General features: G+C 46.3%; 1 protein-coding gene across 1 annotated transcript in view; it reads left to right on the top strand.

Annotated features, from left to right (window-relative positions):
• The window catches only part of VAV2 (vav guanine nucleotide exchange factor 2), a 305,827-nt gene that overhangs the window by 185,150 nt on the left and 104,402 nt on the right, over nucleotides 1-16,275 (top strand). The window contains exon 3 of the mRNA XM_026657295.2: nucleotides 4,141-4,199. Within this exon, the coding sequence (XP_026513080.1) occupies nucleotides 4,141-4,199 (59 nt within the window). The remainder of the gene's footprint in view (nucleotides 1-4,140; nucleotides 4,200-16,275) is intronic.

The following is a 16,275-nucleotide window of genomic DNA, read 5'->3' as shown; positions in this document are numbered from 1 at the left end:
CAAACCCTATGGGTTTTCCCTTTGTTAAAGGGATGCTGTCCTGATAACAAGCTATTTAAACATATAAGAGTATACTACTTATTTTTACTGCAGTATGCTAGACATCCTACCGTCCAGATAGGTGGATATGCCCAGGAGAGCTTACAGACTCTTATGTGTGTGACTAGTCCCATTGAGATCAATCAGGCCTGGTTAACATCACTTGTGTGTTTGCAAGGATTTTAATTGTAGATGTGACTCAGCGACTGAAGCTATCGCACAATAGGAGAGTGGGTTGAGTAAGAATAATATCCGAGCCGTTATGCATTTATGGCATGTGCATACCTTGATGATTCATTTAAAAGTGGTTCAGCATGCTAGAGCAGAAGTCATTCCTTGTGTAGGGGGACAGCATGAGTATTAATGGCAACACTTTCGGGGAATCAAGGGGATGGGGAGTGTGTGTGTGCGGGGGGGGGGGGTGTCAAAGTTGTAAGATTGGAGTAAATTCTCTGTTGGTATACATGGGCATAACCCCCTTTGCAGTCAATGCAGTCACGCCCATGTACACTAGCAGAGAATTTGGCTCTCTGTCAGATATGAAAGCAAGGGGGGATTCATGTAGGGCCTTATTGTCTTGTCTTTGGCCTTCCAGCCCTTTACCTGTGTCCTTGACACCACCCTAGGGCTTATCTTCACTACCAAGTTTTGTTGACAAAACTTATGTCGACACCCAAAAGTCAACAAAACAAAAATCACCAAAGGGTGTTCACACTTGCTCCCTCTGTCGACAGATCATGTCCACATTGGGGACACCATCACCGACAGGGTGAGACATACCCATGGTGCATTGATCCCACAGTGCAGTGTTGTGGGAAGGGAGAGCTGAGCACTGCGCATCTTGGGATTCTCTCCGAGTTCTCCCACAGCCCCCTCGGCTGCCGAGCGCAGCCTCACGCGTAGCTCTGTGAGCTCTCCATGCTGAGGAATGGCAAAGCAGCACTGCGGTCTGTCCCCCTCCGGCTGTAGCAGCAGTCTGCCTGCTGCTGTGTTCCTAGTGCCGGGCAGAACAGGAGCAGTCCAATGATTTGCTGCTCTTTGAGCAACACACAGATACCTCCCGGAGCTGTGAAAGGGGCGGGGCACGTGCTTGCAGGGCAGCAGAGATCAAAACACTGAGCAGAGCAATCAGGACAGGCATCGTGGGATACTGGTGGAAGCCAGTTCTGTCGACAAAACAATCAGCAGTGTCTACACTGGCTCTTTGTCGACAATAAAGGGAGGGGAAAAGACAAACGTCTCTCGTAGGGGTGGAAGACTTTTGTCGCCAAAACTGGGGGTTTTCATGACAAAAGTCCCATTGTCGTGTGTACGGTCTTGCTGTTTTGTCGCCAAAAGGCAGTTTTTGGCGACAAAACTTGCCAGTGTAGACAAGCCCTTAGAGTGCTGAAATGGAAAACTCTGTTCAGAGCCATGGGCATCCCTCCCTTTTTTTGGTGTTTGCTTCCTCTCCCCATCTACCCTCCAGAGCAACTACACAGGATTGTTTCACTTTATCTATCGTCAGTTTCACTTTCTGCCGTGTCTACAGGAGTCCAGTGCTTTGGGGTTGGGTTTTCGACACTGCAGGAAATGTTGAAACGGAAAAAGGAAAAAAAAATGCAATCAAATTCCTCCAATTGAAATCCTTTCTTTTTTTTAACCCCTTTCGCCCCCCAGAATTCTGATCCTATTTTGTAAAATCCCCCAGCCACCAACCCACCTTCTTTCTTTAACTACACCTGCATTTTCAGCTTAGTGTAGACAGCAGATTTTTAAGTTGAACGTAGGCAATTTTCAAAAAAGTGAAATTCAAGAAAGTTCGATTTAGGGGGAGAGAAAACCAAACCAAGCAAGCAACGAATCCGAAAGGGGGAACAAAAAAAAACCAATTAAAATCCTCTGACAAAAAACGGGTGCTAAGAAAGACGAAAGCCATTTATAGTACCCCAGATACTACCAAATGTTGTCGAATCCAGCTGTGCCTGGAATCTAGAGGGATTTGGCCGTATTGAGAGGTCAAAAGGTTTCGTCTTGCTTTCTTGTTAAGTGTCTCGTTGGCAGAGTCTCGGCTGATCTCTCTCTTTCCGGAGAGATCCTCGGAGTGCTGGCTACAGCCCTGCGGATACCTGTGTTGTATGCTTTAAATGTCACCAGCCTAACCCCCCACTCTGCATCGTACCGTCACCAGCCTCCTGGCTAAGGAGGGCTGAAGAGGACTCTAGTTTTGACAGGGTCTGAATCCTGATCCACCAGAGATTGGTAGTGAGCATAAGTGCTGGAATTAGGGCTGCTGGGGGTGCTGCTGCACCTCCTGACTTGAAGTAGTAACGACCCAAATACATGGTTTCTGCCTTCAGCACTCCCACTATAAAAATTGTTCCAGCACCACTGGTCGTGAGCATGACCTGAGGCATTCCTGTCCCCTGCTAGCCTGGGCAGCAAGAATCCAAGAGCAGAGCCCATGTTTTCCTCCATGGCAATAAAGGTGAAGTGGCCAGATTTGAAAGAAAGTCCAACACGGTGAGCATCACAATGGAAGCTGATGGGTGCTGAGATCTTCAGAAAATCTGGTCCTAATACTGAGTTGCCAGTTCATGATGTCACCTGATAATTCTAGTAAAGCTTTGCATTTACATGTCATCCTGCATGTGAGGATCTCAAAGCAATTTTATAAACACTTCCTAACATCTCTGTGAGGTAGGTAAGAACTCTTATCCCCGTTTTACAGATGGGGAAATTGAATCCCAGACAAGGTAGCACTTAGTGAAGATCAGATATTCTGTGGCGGTGCCCGGGATAGAACCCAGGAGTCCTGACTGCCACTCCCAGGTACTAACCACTTCCTTGGAAGTTCACTAGCTAAAGAGAATTTTGTGGTGCCAGGCAGTGGAGGAAACTGTGTTGGAAAAGGGGAGACCAAGGAAAGAAAATATTGTAATGAAATATAAAATAGGTTTTAATTTTTTTTTCTTTGCAGGGACTGCAAATTGATGGCTGCATGTGTGTAAAAGACAAAAAGCCGTTTTTTTCTTTTTTTAAAAAAATGAAAAGTGTGTTCAATTTTTCTCACTAAAGGTCAAAATTGCAACGTGTTTTGTCAATTTATAAAAGTTATCAGAGCTATAGCTGGTAGAAAAACAGGATGAATTTTTCACAGCATACACAAAAAATTCATGCTGGCTTTTTTCTTGTTGAAATATTAATGATTCTTTATTTTTGGCCATTTATCAGATTCTGGGTCAGGTCTATTATGAAAACAAGACAATGAGCCAAGTTCACCCTGATATAAGTGGACACAACTGCGTTGAAATGATAGGAGTTGAGCCCACTTTCCGCTAGCAGTGAAATTTGGCTCAAGCTATTTATTTCATGTGCAAAAAGATCATAAATCATCCAATAGAAGAATGCAAGGCTCGAGTTTGTCAAGAGGTACTGGCTATTGCATAAAACCATTAGAGCAGATCTAGAATGTTTGTGCATGAGCTCCAAGATGGAATTTCCTTGTATTACATTGTTACCTATTTCTTTCCTTTATATTAGAAGGTTAAAATTTTTGTGTTTACATTCAGCAGCAAAACCAAAAGTTGTGTTAGCATTGATAGAATGTCATGTGGACACTATGATCACTATGTGTGTCTGACGAAGTGGGTATTCACCCACGAAAGCTTATGCTCCAATACTTCTGTTAGTCTATAAGGTGCCCCAGGACTCTTTGTCGCTTTTTATGTGCTGTCACATCAATCTTTAAAGCCCTTGTGTGTTGTCTTCTGATTCGTTGGAATGTTCTAGTTTTACTTTGCCTTTTGATAGGGTTGTGATCTGAGTTTAATCAAGTTTAGTGGGGCAGGGACGATCTTTCTGTTCTGTGTTTGTGCAGCGCCTAACACAATGGATCCTGATCAATGACCGGGGCTGCTAGGAACTACCACACAACTGATAATAAGGGCCTGTTTGTCAGGGGGGCCATGCACTCACATTTCAGTAGTAGTCAATGGGAGCAGCAGATGTTCAGCAGGTCTGAAAATTGATCCCCAACTATCCTTCTCTCCATTAGTTTTAGCGATAGCTTCCCTTTTCTATTGTAATCACACCAGGTTTTTTTTTTTTTCTCCTTTCCAGGTGATATCAGCTGTATCCAGACTTTCCCACCACAGTATCGTTCAAACCAAAGGAATTAGGTAAGATTCTTTTAACATGTTGCTTTAGATAAAATTGGCTTCCCCTCCACCCCTAGTGCTTAATCACATCGGAATCTATAAAGATAATAAGTTGGCAGTGTTCATGTTAAAGTTAGACACCAAACAGGCTGCCTTTGTGATCAGTACATGGTGCTTATTAAAGTGCACTGCTGACTATAGTTTATACATTTCCCCAGCAGTACAGACTCCTCCCTGGATCGAACCAGGGATGTCTTACAAGTGTACTTGGTAGTTACAGAATTTCTTCTGAGTTAGGTAAGATCAGCTAATTGAAATATTTCTCAGATCATTTCCTGTACTTGAGTGCACTATATGCTTAGCAGACTCCTGGAGACGTTTCTGTGGGGGAAGAACCAGGGGCAGGATATCTCTTAACTTCATCCATACTTTTCTCGTCTAATGTTTTAGTCTGGTTGAGTCTCATGGAATATCCAACTGTGAATCAGGGTCTCTGGGGGGAAAAAACAACCCACAGAACCCAGAAGAATGCTCACAAATATCTGTCTTCTTTGCACTCGTTATCTGCTGGAGTTTTCAGTGACTCCATGGCTGTTTGCCTTCATGATCCTCAGCTATTCTGCTCGCTCTGGCCACATGCTGATAAAGGGAAATGCAACCTAGGCTGACTTATACAAAACCGCAGGTCTCTGCTACCTTGAGCTAGGGGAACGGCCAGAGCTGCAATCTATGTGGCATTGTGCTCCTGTAATTATTAATTGTTGGCAAATTTCCCAGAGGAAATGTTAATCTGGAACTTCATCGCATAGCTCAGGGGTGGCCATCCTGAGCCGGAGAAGGAACCAGCATTTACCGATGTACATTGCCAAAGAGCCACAGTAATACATCAGCAGCCCCCCATCAGCTCCCCCACATCCTCCCGCCCACCGGCAGCCCCGCCGATCAGTGCTTCCCCCTCCCTCCCCGCATCTCCCAATCAGCTGTTTCGTGGCATGCAGGAGACTCTGGAGGGGAGGAGCGAGGGCAGGCTCAGGGGAGGGGGCGGGAAGGGGTGGAGGGGGGGCAGGGCCTGTGGCAGAGCCAGGGGTTGATCAGTGAGCACCCCCGGCACATTGGAAAGTTGGCGCCTGTAGCTCCAGCCCCGGAGTCAGTGCCTATACAAGGAGCCGCATATTAACTTCTGAAGAGCCACATGTGGCTCCGGAGCCACAGGTTGGCCACCCCTGGCGTAGCTGATACTACTTCTCTCCCTCCCCCCACCAACAACTTAAAATAAAAGCTCCACAGCGCAAAAATGAGGACACTGCTCAATTTCCTGAGGATTCACATAGTGTTTAATACAGAGAAACTGCTGGTGTGACTGTTAGCTAGGACATGAACAGGTATTAGTGGAGGGGAACAGTTTTGGTTTACGGGCTATTTGGCACGGTGGTTGGGAGGGACCTTTTCCTAATTGCTTGATCAATAGGGAAGGTGTTTAAAAAATTTATCAATGGTACAAATCCATCCTCCTCTTGTCGTCTTTATGGAATTCCTTGCAAAACGTTTTTAAATGATTGAGTTGCTTATAGTGCAGTTTTATTAGCCAGTGAGACAACATCAGAGCAAAGAGTGTGTAGGTAGTTTGCATGTGTGCACAGTCACTGCAGGGTGGGCACAGATAGAAGTGAGGGGGAGATGTTTCTCCTCCTAAGCTTTTTACAGTCATGTGTATTTCCCCTCTCCCAATAAATCTGCAACACTCCTGCATTTTCACCCCAACTGTCCTTAGGTTTTATGGTGACTTGCACCTCTGTTCTGTATGTTCCCAAAATAACCCCCACAGAATGTTTGGTTTTTTTATACAAACTTTCTTGTGGCATCTGGTAGAATCCTGGGTTGTTCCATGCAGGAAAACTGGGATCTTGGTCACGCAAGCCTACTTCCGCTTCTTGGGAATAAACACCCTTCTGTCTTGTTGGATCTACAGCCATCCTGGGCCTGAAATGAGGCACCCCCACAAGGGTGGCTGTCTCCCTTTCCTACCACTCACTTCAAAGGCTGGCTGCTGTCATTGAAATGCCAATGACGGTTAAATAACTGGCCAGGAAAACCCTAGCAAATCAGGCTCCAGTCACTGAAATGTACTGTGTATTTATACCTGCTACTGTATTTGCCACTCCATGCATCTGATGAAGTGGCTTCTAGCCCATGAAAGCCTATGCCCAAATAAATTTGTTAATCTCTAAGGTGCCACAAGGACTCGTTGTTGTTTTTGCTGATACGGACTAACACGGCTACCGCTCTGAAATGAAGGGGATTATGTGGGCTAGAGGGAGCCAGTTGGAGATTTTGGTAGTTCACAACCTGCAGGGCTAATGTGGAGCTTGATTTCATTGGGTCGGTGTCCTGGCTATGACTGAAAGAACAGGGAAAAGCTGTTTTCATTGTTTAAAAGTCCAACTCGTTCTTTATGATGAGTGTGGGAAGTTTGATACTGACGTTTGACACACTGATCCCCTTCGCTGTGATGGTCTGATTCTCCTAACCTTGGGGGAGATGGATTCCGGCTGCCCCCTCAGCCTGCACTTGACAACTCTAGTACTGGGGGACTGCCGTGAAGGGCTGAGCTTCCGGGCGAGGTGCTGTGTCGCTCTTGTTAGGCACAGCCGGTTGGAACCGGAAACGAAATGAAGCTGAGCTCCTGCAAACACCTTAAGCGCCAAGCAATCACTGAGCCCCGCAGCAAGGCTCCATCAGGGTGGCGAAACACCTCGTGTGTCAGAGAGGGCAGTGCAGAAAGATCCCTGGCTACCCAGATCTTCAGGGATCTGACTCGGAAAGGGGCTGCATTGGGGCGCTGACTTTCGCCATGGGGCTGCAGTAGATTCATAGTGCAGGCTTGTTTGGGAGAATGCCTTCCCTTTTGCACATCTGCCCATGGCAGGCTCGCTGCAAAAACGGCGCTCCAGTTTGCACATACAGGCTACTGCTGTTGAATGAGTCATGGTCTAGAACTCCCAAGTTCACTTCCCAGCTCTGATCCTTTCTCTATGGCCTTGGGCCAGTCACTTCACCCCTTTGCTTTAGGCCTGGTCTACACGCAGATTTTGTATCAGTCTAACTGTTGGTTAGGGGAATGATTTTTGTTGTTGTTACTGATATGGTTATACCAGTGCAACCCCAAGTGTGGAGACAGTCATAGCGGTGATCAGCTGATTCCCCTTCCCATACAAGAATAGGCATAAAGCGCCTTTATAGGATATAACTGTAGCCACACTCTGGGGTTTGTACCACTGTAACTATGCTGATCTAGTTAAAGGGATGCAAGTTTTGTGTGTAAGATGAGCTCTAAACAGTGAAACTGACCGATTCCACAAGGTACAATGGGCAGTGTAGTGCGTGAATGTTTGTAAAGTCCTTTGAGGATCAAAAGCACCATCTGAATTAGGCACTGTCTATTATTCAGAGTAGTCTTGCGTCCTGGAGAAGACTATAGTGATTGTTATTTTAAGGGAAAAAAGCATCAAAGCATTGTGGGAGCGGGGGGAAGGGAAATCCACATGTATAGATTACACTGACATTGCAAAAGGTAATCTTAAAAATGTAGGCCCTGGCTTGGCGTGTTGCTTACACCATCTTGCAGTTCTTTCACTCTTTTCTAATCACTTACCCAGGTATGAAAGGTGTATTATTACTTTATAGGAAGAGCAAGCTGGCCATACTGCTAAGCCTGCTGTAGATAAATAACGTTCTGCAAGGCGGGAACCACGCTTCCATTGAAGTCAATTGGAAGACTCCCATTAAGTTTAATGGGGGGCTGGTTGGAACCCCAAGTGCAGTAGACAGCCGGGAGGCAAGAGGCCTGATGGCTTGCAGTCCATTGGCGTGATATTCTCCCCCCCCCCCACACACACACAGTATATCAATTAAATTTTCACATTTGTTTTATTACAGGCTTTCAAAACGCCCATTAAACTCTCTTATCTGGAAGTCTTTGGCATAGTAATTACAGAAGCAAAGAGTGGTGTTGACACTTTTTTTTTTTGCTTTCTGACTCCATGTTTTTCCTACGTGTTAACCCCACCTTCCCCTGTTCGTCAGCTGCCCGTACAAGAATACATAGTGCTGATCACTTTCTTTACCCTTAAAAAAAAAAAAAGCCCATGAAAGTTCTTCCTCTTCTCACCATCACCTACCCCAGCAATAAGAACATACGTACCTTTTGTCCATTCCAGCATTTTTTTTTAAAGTAGATCACTTCTTGCATAGTCATCTTAAAAAGCCTTGACTAGGGAAGCCAAGCGCAGATGAACTTTTATATGAAAACTAGCAGCAGCTTTTGCTCTCTGAAATGACTGCAGACATCTGCCATCTCGGAACCTGATCCCTGCTCCTTTTGATGCAGGTCTCCACAGACCGCAGCAATCCCCTCCCTGCCTTAGGGAGGTTGTTTTTTATGGATGTCTTAGGATCCCAGGGCCTGGGCTCTAGCCCGAATGTCTACACCGCTGTTTTACGTCCACGCAGCCCACGCTCTGCATGCCCAAGTCACCTGACCCAGGCCAGCTGTGGGTGTTTTATTGCAGTGTAGGTGTACTCTAAAGGTCTGACCCAAAGTCTGTTGCAATCAGTGGAAAAACTCCCGTTGACTTTTGGCTTTGGATCAAGCCCTAAGCACTTAGAAAACCAAACAAATATAGTCCCCTTGTTCACACATTGTATATAGTCTTCAGCACCGTTAAATGAAGGTATTTTCTCCCACAATGTATTTTTTGGCTCTAGGCTTTGGGATCATGCAGGAAAATCCATATTTTTTAAAAAAACAACTCCTCCCCAAGCCTATTGTTTTTCTTAAATATGTTCCATGATCATGCAATCTCCCACGAAGGACTGAAAGATAAAACAAAACTCATATGTTACTCAGTAACAGAAGGAATCTTTCTACCTAATAAAGACTTTCTAGATGCGTGGACCTTGCCAGAGAAACCCTGTTTCACAGAGTAATTCAGGTGTAGCTATGCAGTGATGACAGAGTGTTTCCTCCAAAGAACAAGTTACAAAGAGCAAAAGCCTATTGCTAACGAAATGTTTTGTTTGCAGTATACCACTGCAGTTGGACTTAATATATGGCAGCTGTAGCTACAGACGATGCTGCATGTTTACTACTTGTACTGTGTTATAATTTCAGTGGCAAATGTTTGAATTCGTTTGGAGTGCCGTGTAGCCCTGAGTGCATGTTGCATTGACTTACCTCCCAGCTGATGCTCTGCCTCTATCGATTGCTAAAATAAAAATGGGGTTTATCTGTCGCACAAGGTGGTTTGTTCAACATAAGTTGTTATCCCTCCCACCTTCATCTCCCCACTAATTAAAAAAGCCACCGCCACACACACACAATTACAGGACCCACCACCCGCTGTCTGTTGTGCTCTGGGTTGCTGTGGGGCAGCTCAGTCCACAAAGGCCAGTTTGGTTTCAAACCGTGACACACTACAGTGAGCACGTCCCTTGACTTTTTGAATACTCTTCCATGCATAATGAGCTTCTTGCTGCAAAGGGAGGTTTGTTCCCTTAAGAAGAGACTTTTTCTGCCTGTATCTCTGGCTCAAGGCCTTCAAAGGAAGAGGATGATGTTGTGGTTAAGACACTAGACGGGCCTGGGTTCAATTCCTGGCTCTGCCCCAGATTCCCTGCCTGATTCTGGTCACATCACTTAATTTCTCTGTGCCTCCTTTTCCCCTCTGTCCAATGGGGATGACAATACTTCCTTTGTCTTGTCTCTTAGAGTGTTATGCGTATCTGCAGCACCTAGCACAACTGGCTTCTGAGCTCAGTCAGGGCCTCTAGGCGCTACAGAAATTGAATAGTATTTTTTCCTATAGCACGCCTCACTGTAATAGCCAAGTGTAGTGTTTTTTCGCAGTGCAAAGTGGATACACGGTTGGGGATACAGAGACGGAGGTGGTTCTGGTGTAATTTTTCATCCCTAGAGAGAAGGAATCTCTGTTTAACCCCTTTCTCTCTGTTTCATACTGCCACCATCACCATAGTATCTTAGTACCGTCTATGTAAAATCAATAGCTGTAGTGAAGTCCCTAGTGGACTTCCTGGAATCTCTGGCGCTGCTGCCACATAGTATCAATACACTCCTCAGTCAATCACAGGTCTAGTCAGCTGACTGCTTTACTCTTCCCCAGTGGCTTTGCTAATCCCACTGCTGACATCAGACTTGAAGCAGGTGGGGAAATAATGGCGCACCAGCGGAAGAGCTGCCATTGAAGGAATGGACCGTAGTCTCGTTGATAGCCAGAGGACAGAGGAGGGAATCCGGCAATCCCAATCCGTACCATATTTGGTAACTTCCCTGAGATTTAACAGGCTCTTCTGTGCCTTGCCCTTGCATTGCTATAGTTACATCTCCTTTCCTTTTCAAGAGGGCAGCTGTCACGAGAAGAGTATTCTCAAATGGATGAGTTTGAGAGCCCTTTGGGAGCCCAGCTATTCGCAGATCCTGTGCTAATGTAAATTTCTAATAACTGGATTAATGGGGTATATACGGTGTAAAAAATGGAACTGTAAACAGTACGTACATTGCAAAAATCCCCCACTCTCAGTGTGCGGCTGAATTACTCTGGTGGAGACACTTTCAAAACCCCAGTGCTTTACAATACAGTGACTGTTCTTAAAGAGAAGTTTTGTGTAATTAAAACCGCTACCATGACTACAATAATCAGTGAGCTGGGCAATATATCAAAGCCGATGAGACTCAAAGAAAAAACCCTTTTTCCTTGAATCTGTATGCTGCATGATGTATTGATAATTGCCGCATAAGAAAATAAATGGGAAGGATCACCAAATTAGTGTGAATGGTGCTAGTTACGGAGCACAGATGGGATCAGCAACAAATGCTCTAATACATACTGTGATCACTGGTAATAAGAATTACATGTGGTCTTCTGGGATCCCCACCCACAGAATCTCAATCCACATTTTCCTTGGCAAGGGAGATCATTTAATGGATTTCAGACCAATCCCCTAGCCATAAATTAAAGCCCATTGAGACATTTGGCACTGATTTTTATCTGGGCATTTTAGCCTACAGATGATGGTAATGATTCATTGTTGTTCTATTGCATTGAATAGCCGACACAGCCCCAACTTGAAGTCATGTCTCCATTGTGCTAGGTGCTGTACAAACATACAGTGGAAGACAGTCCCTGCCCCAAAGACCTCACAGTCTAACTAAAGAAGAGTGAGATCAAAGAAGTATTATTGTCCCCATTTATGGATGAGGACACCCCAATTCAACAAGCAGTTGCCTGTCTTTAGGCTTGTGGGTAGTCCCATTAGCTTTAAAGTACTTAGAGTTAGGCATGTGCTTAAGCACCTTGCTGAAGCGGGGCAGAGAGATTGTGATTTGCCAGAGGGAGTCCATGGCAGAGCTGAGAACTGACCTCCATTCTCCTGAGTCCAGTCCCGTGCTTCAACCAAATGACCATCCTTGTTCCATACACGCTGCAGCTGACTAAGGGTCCCAAAGGCAGTTCACACAAGCTTTGGGCTTTCAAAGGTGTGCTTGCATACTGAAGTCCATGGCAGATCTGTTGATTTCAATGAGCACAGAATTGGTCCTTTCATCTGTGAGGGCATTTTTTTCTTTCATTAAAGTGCTGGAATCCATCTTGCTTGGTGAGTGCAGCAAATTAGAACTTAACCTAGGTGATGCCAGGTTGCCAACTATCCCTGTAGAATCATCCAATTTGGCTATTGTGGCTTGCTCACTTTGTGCCTTAGTTTATCCTTCTAGAGATGCGGTATGATTACTATCCTCAGAAGGCAAACACAAGGGGTATATGGCTTCTATACAGTGACACGGCGCTTGTAATTCCCTCCCAGCTCTTGTTTGCCTGATTATGAATAGCACGTGCAGGAAATACTCTTGGATTCGGTGCGATCCCCGCCAGTCTCTCAGAAATGAACGCATTGCTTCAGGAGACGGCAGCTGGGTTTATTCCCAGCCACACGCATGTGGTTGCTGTTTAATTGCATCTACAGTGTGAAAACCTCTTTCAAGCAGGCTGCATATTCCTCTGACGCAAGGAGGACACCAGACATTACTGGAGAGTCGGGTGGCACCTTAAAGACTAACAGATTTATTTGGGTATAAGCGGGTTTTTTACCCACGAAAGCTTATGCCCAAATAAATCTGTTAGTCTTTAAGGTGCCACCGGACTCCTCGTTGTTTTTGTGGATAGAGACTAACAGAGCTACCCCTTTGACACTTGAGAAATTATTGGATAAATTTTGAGCCTTTGAGACGGTATCGTGTGTTGCAGCCCTGTTTTTGATTAATCACCAGTCAGGTTAAATAATAGAGAGAGCGAGAGCGAGAGATTGAATAGGGATAAATGATGGAGATGTTGTGGTGAAAGAGGAGATTTTAAGCGTGTGTGTTAGACATGTCCAGTCATTAGAGATTATTGAAAGCCATTCATAATCAAATATTACAAACTGTTGGATATCTCTGACCAAAGGATCCCTTGGTGATCCTCCCGGGACTTCCTAGTAAAAATGGTCAAACGAAAAGAAATGAAGAATTAATCTCTTTGGCTAGTAGATGCTTGGGGATTGACAGCCACAGTGTAAAAAGAAAAACAGGCCAAAATGAGAGGAATGATTTTGTTTTTATTTTAAAAGGGAAGTTGCTATGGGAAAATTAAATGTCCAAAGTCACTTTTTAATAATGCTAGGCTCTTGGCTTCAGTAATACCTTGTGGCAGTGAGTTCCACCAGCTGAATGTGGGCTGCTTGGGGTGGGTTGGAAAGCATGTCCTGTTTGAAATGTATATTTCCCTTGGAAACCGAGTTCTGCTAGCGGAGCAGGAGGTTTAGAAATAACGGCTCATGCTGCCTCATCCATTTTTAATGTGTGTGCACAGTGCAGCTATTTGAAAGATAAAGGCGTTAGCGGGTTCAAAGAGCCCTTCTTGAAAGTAAATCCCTTATATGTGAACTGAAACCCCTGAAGTGACTCTGCACTGACACCGCAGCTAATAAATTGGATTTTTTTTTAAATCCCACTATTAGCAAACGGGCGTGGGGGGGCATCTTATTTTGGTCAGACCTGCTTGCATAGTGAGGGTGCTCAGCCTCTTGGCCAAGTCGTGGCTGGGCACTGACGCTGCTTTGGTGGAGGGACAGAGAATGAGGACTTGTCTGTACTTGCTTTGGGGAGCTAGGTCTGGATTCTGATCTTTCTTGAGGCTTTTTTCCCCCACCGCTAAAGAGCTGGAGTTTTTTGCCTCAGGGTCACGGTGTGTGTGTGAGCGATCCCCAGGCAAAACCATGAGATCAGGCGTGTTAGTTTTACCACAGAGCAAAGTGCACTAACCCCTGCCTGTCTCCGGAGGTTAACCAAACCAAAGTGCCTTGTTTTCCCTTCGTTTTTACCTTCGGGGAGCTCACAAATGCTAGTTGCCCTGAGGTTAAAAACACGGGGTCCTTCTTAGCAGTGAAGACAAGCCCTTGGCTGGGAGCATGTTGCCCAAGGACGCATGACTCTTGTTGCTGAGAGGATGCACGTGATCTCAGGGGATGAGGTGCTGCTGATTACAGGGCCCGGAGAAGTCACTGTTGATCATCAGCAGGGATGTCCTGCTTTGCATGCCAGCAAATGGAGAGTGAGCGAGTCGGTGGGTGAAGGGAATGGAGAGGCAGCAGGCCCGGGAGAGTGGGCAGGTGGGTTCTGTTCTGGGCAGTGCCACAGACTTGCATGGGAGTTTTTGGGCATTAATCACAGGCCATTTATTTACGTGTCTAAATGTGGATGTATTTTAGGCACCTACCTGTGTGACACTGCCAGCTTTAACGCCACCGGGCCTCAGCTTCCCCCCCTGCAGAATGCGAGTCGTGAGTGGGAAGGAGAGGCGTACTTCTATGGTGTCTGTAAAGTGTTTTCAGATCTCACCTGGGAGGCACTACATCACCACGAACTATTATTTCGCCAGCTCCTATTAAAGTCAACGGAAAGACTCCCATTGACGCCTTCAGTGGGCGTGGGATCAGGCCCTATTGTGAAAAAGGCTCAGGGTGGTACTTGCAGAAGCGTCTAAGTGACATAGGTGCACAAGCTCCTTTACCTTGGCTTGTGCTCCCAGTTCATTTAGGTGCTCTGGAAAAGCCCATCTGCTGGCTCTCAAACAGAGCTGTGTGCTCTGACTTCCGCTTTTGTTCCAGGGCTTGCAGGAGGTCCGAGGCTCCTGGTACAAATAAAGGCAAGTAAAATTCACAATCAGTGCATCTCTTCCTTGATTGAAGCCCTGCGGCGCTCATGTTCACCCTGACGTATTCCAGCTGGGCATACCACAAAGGAATGGGGTACAAAAGCCTATTGAGCCATCCACATGCTAATGTCAGCTAGCTCGTACCAGGTTAATGTTGCTTCAGGAGCAAATCCTAAAGAGTGGGTTGCTTTTCTCTTGTTACAGCTGCCGCGGCTTGCTGTGTGTAGCAACGTATGCCATTGAGCCCGGTGCCATGAAAAATTGCAGCATTCCTCTGCAGTCCTTGACTTGTTCTCCTAACTTTCGTTGCTTAATGATGCGTCACCGCGTTGGCAAAGGCGTGCGGTGTTCAGCCTTTCCATCCTCCGCTCTTTGTTCTTTCCTCTTAGCCCAGCGCTGTTCGCTGCCGTGAAAACCTCTCTCGCAGGAGAGATCTGACAATAGAGGGCTGACAATAGGACGAAACAGGTGGCTCCAGGCGCCTTAAGCCCGTGTGGCTGTGATTACTCAGTGCAACATCCTTCCCCGTCCCAACCCGGAGCTGGGGTGTGATGCATGGAAGGCTAGGGGAGATGGAATCCCCCTCCGTCTCTAAGGCCCCCTTTGCTGCTATGCCTCCATACAGTGGGGAATGGGGATTCCTAGCAACGGATCCACAGTCCCTGCTTCTGAACTCCCTCACCTCTGCCTGTCCCCAACCACGGCCAAGCACCAGTGTGGAGGGAGCTGGTGCCTGCAGTGAATAAGGTGGTGTGGAACCCTAGCCTTGGGGTCTGAAACTGCAGAACTGCACCGGTTTCGTTGCATTTGGGGCCCTCTGCAGCTGCTGAGAAGGGAGTAGGATGTTGCCCGCTCTGTTTAAAGGAACACTGTCAAAATGGACATGCCCCAGTTCTCAGATCGTGTCCCTGAACCCTCTGAATGCTGCAGCTTTAGCTCAAATGGGACTCTCCTGCAACCCACCTTTGTCAACAAAGCCCGACTGACAAGATTTTGCATCCCTCTGCCTAGCACTACCTTCAAAACAAACTGCCCCTCCTGCTGTGGGGAAATCTGTTGCCAGCCAGAGCCAGGGCTGCAGCTTTGACATCGCTTGAGCTTCTGTACTAAGGAACCTGCCGCTATCACCAGCGAGTGTGTCTGTGGCGGGAGGTTTTCACATGCATGTTGTGTGGTCCCTCCCCTCAGCCTGCCTGTACTGCTCAAGAGATAACATTATAGGATTCCTCTAGAGCAGTGATGGAGCAGCATTCATGTATGTGCATTACAATGCCCTGCCTGTTTGGAAGAAGGGAGATGGAGACCGACTAAGCAGGCGGCTGCCTTGACTTGCCCATAGAGCAAACCAAGTCTGGTATAGCTGATTTTTGGTAGTTGAGGCCCAAGAGTCCCCCTTTAACCTATCAAGGCACGTGCCTGTAACTGATTTTCTGTCAAGCCCAGAAGAAGTGTGACGAGGTGCTAGTCTCTCTCCAGGGTGATGATTTTTCAAGAAGCACCCAGGACTAGAGCTGAAGAAATTCTCGATTCTTTTGGTATGGTGGCCAAACTGGGGGTGAGGGTGTGAGGAAAAGTTCCTTTCATGAGAGCCCTGGAGTGTTTACAGTCTAAATAGAGGAGAGATGCACAAGGATGGGAAGGAAACAAAGACCACAGGGAGGTTTTCCCACGGTCGCACAGCTGGGAATAGAGTCTAGATCTTTTGAATCCCAGTCCAATACTTGGACCAACGTAGGCCTGAGTCAGAACTCTCAGATCCAAACTCCTCCACGCCTGGCGTGTTGATTCAGGAATGAAATCCAGAGCTGGGGCCAAATTCTCCATCTTGCTTC

Source organism: Terrapene carolina, unplaced genomic scaffold, assembly GCF_002925995.2.
Source record: "Terrapene carolina triunguis isolate 2854851 unplaced genomic scaffold, T_m_triunguis-2.0 Scaffold238, whole genome shotgun sequence".
Classification (NCBI taxonomy): Eukaryota; Metazoa; Chordata; order Testudines; family Emydidae; genus Terrapene; species Terrapene triunguis.
The sequence above is the reverse complement of the archived record's forward strand: the minus strand, read 5'-3'. Positions and strand labels throughout refer to the sequence as shown.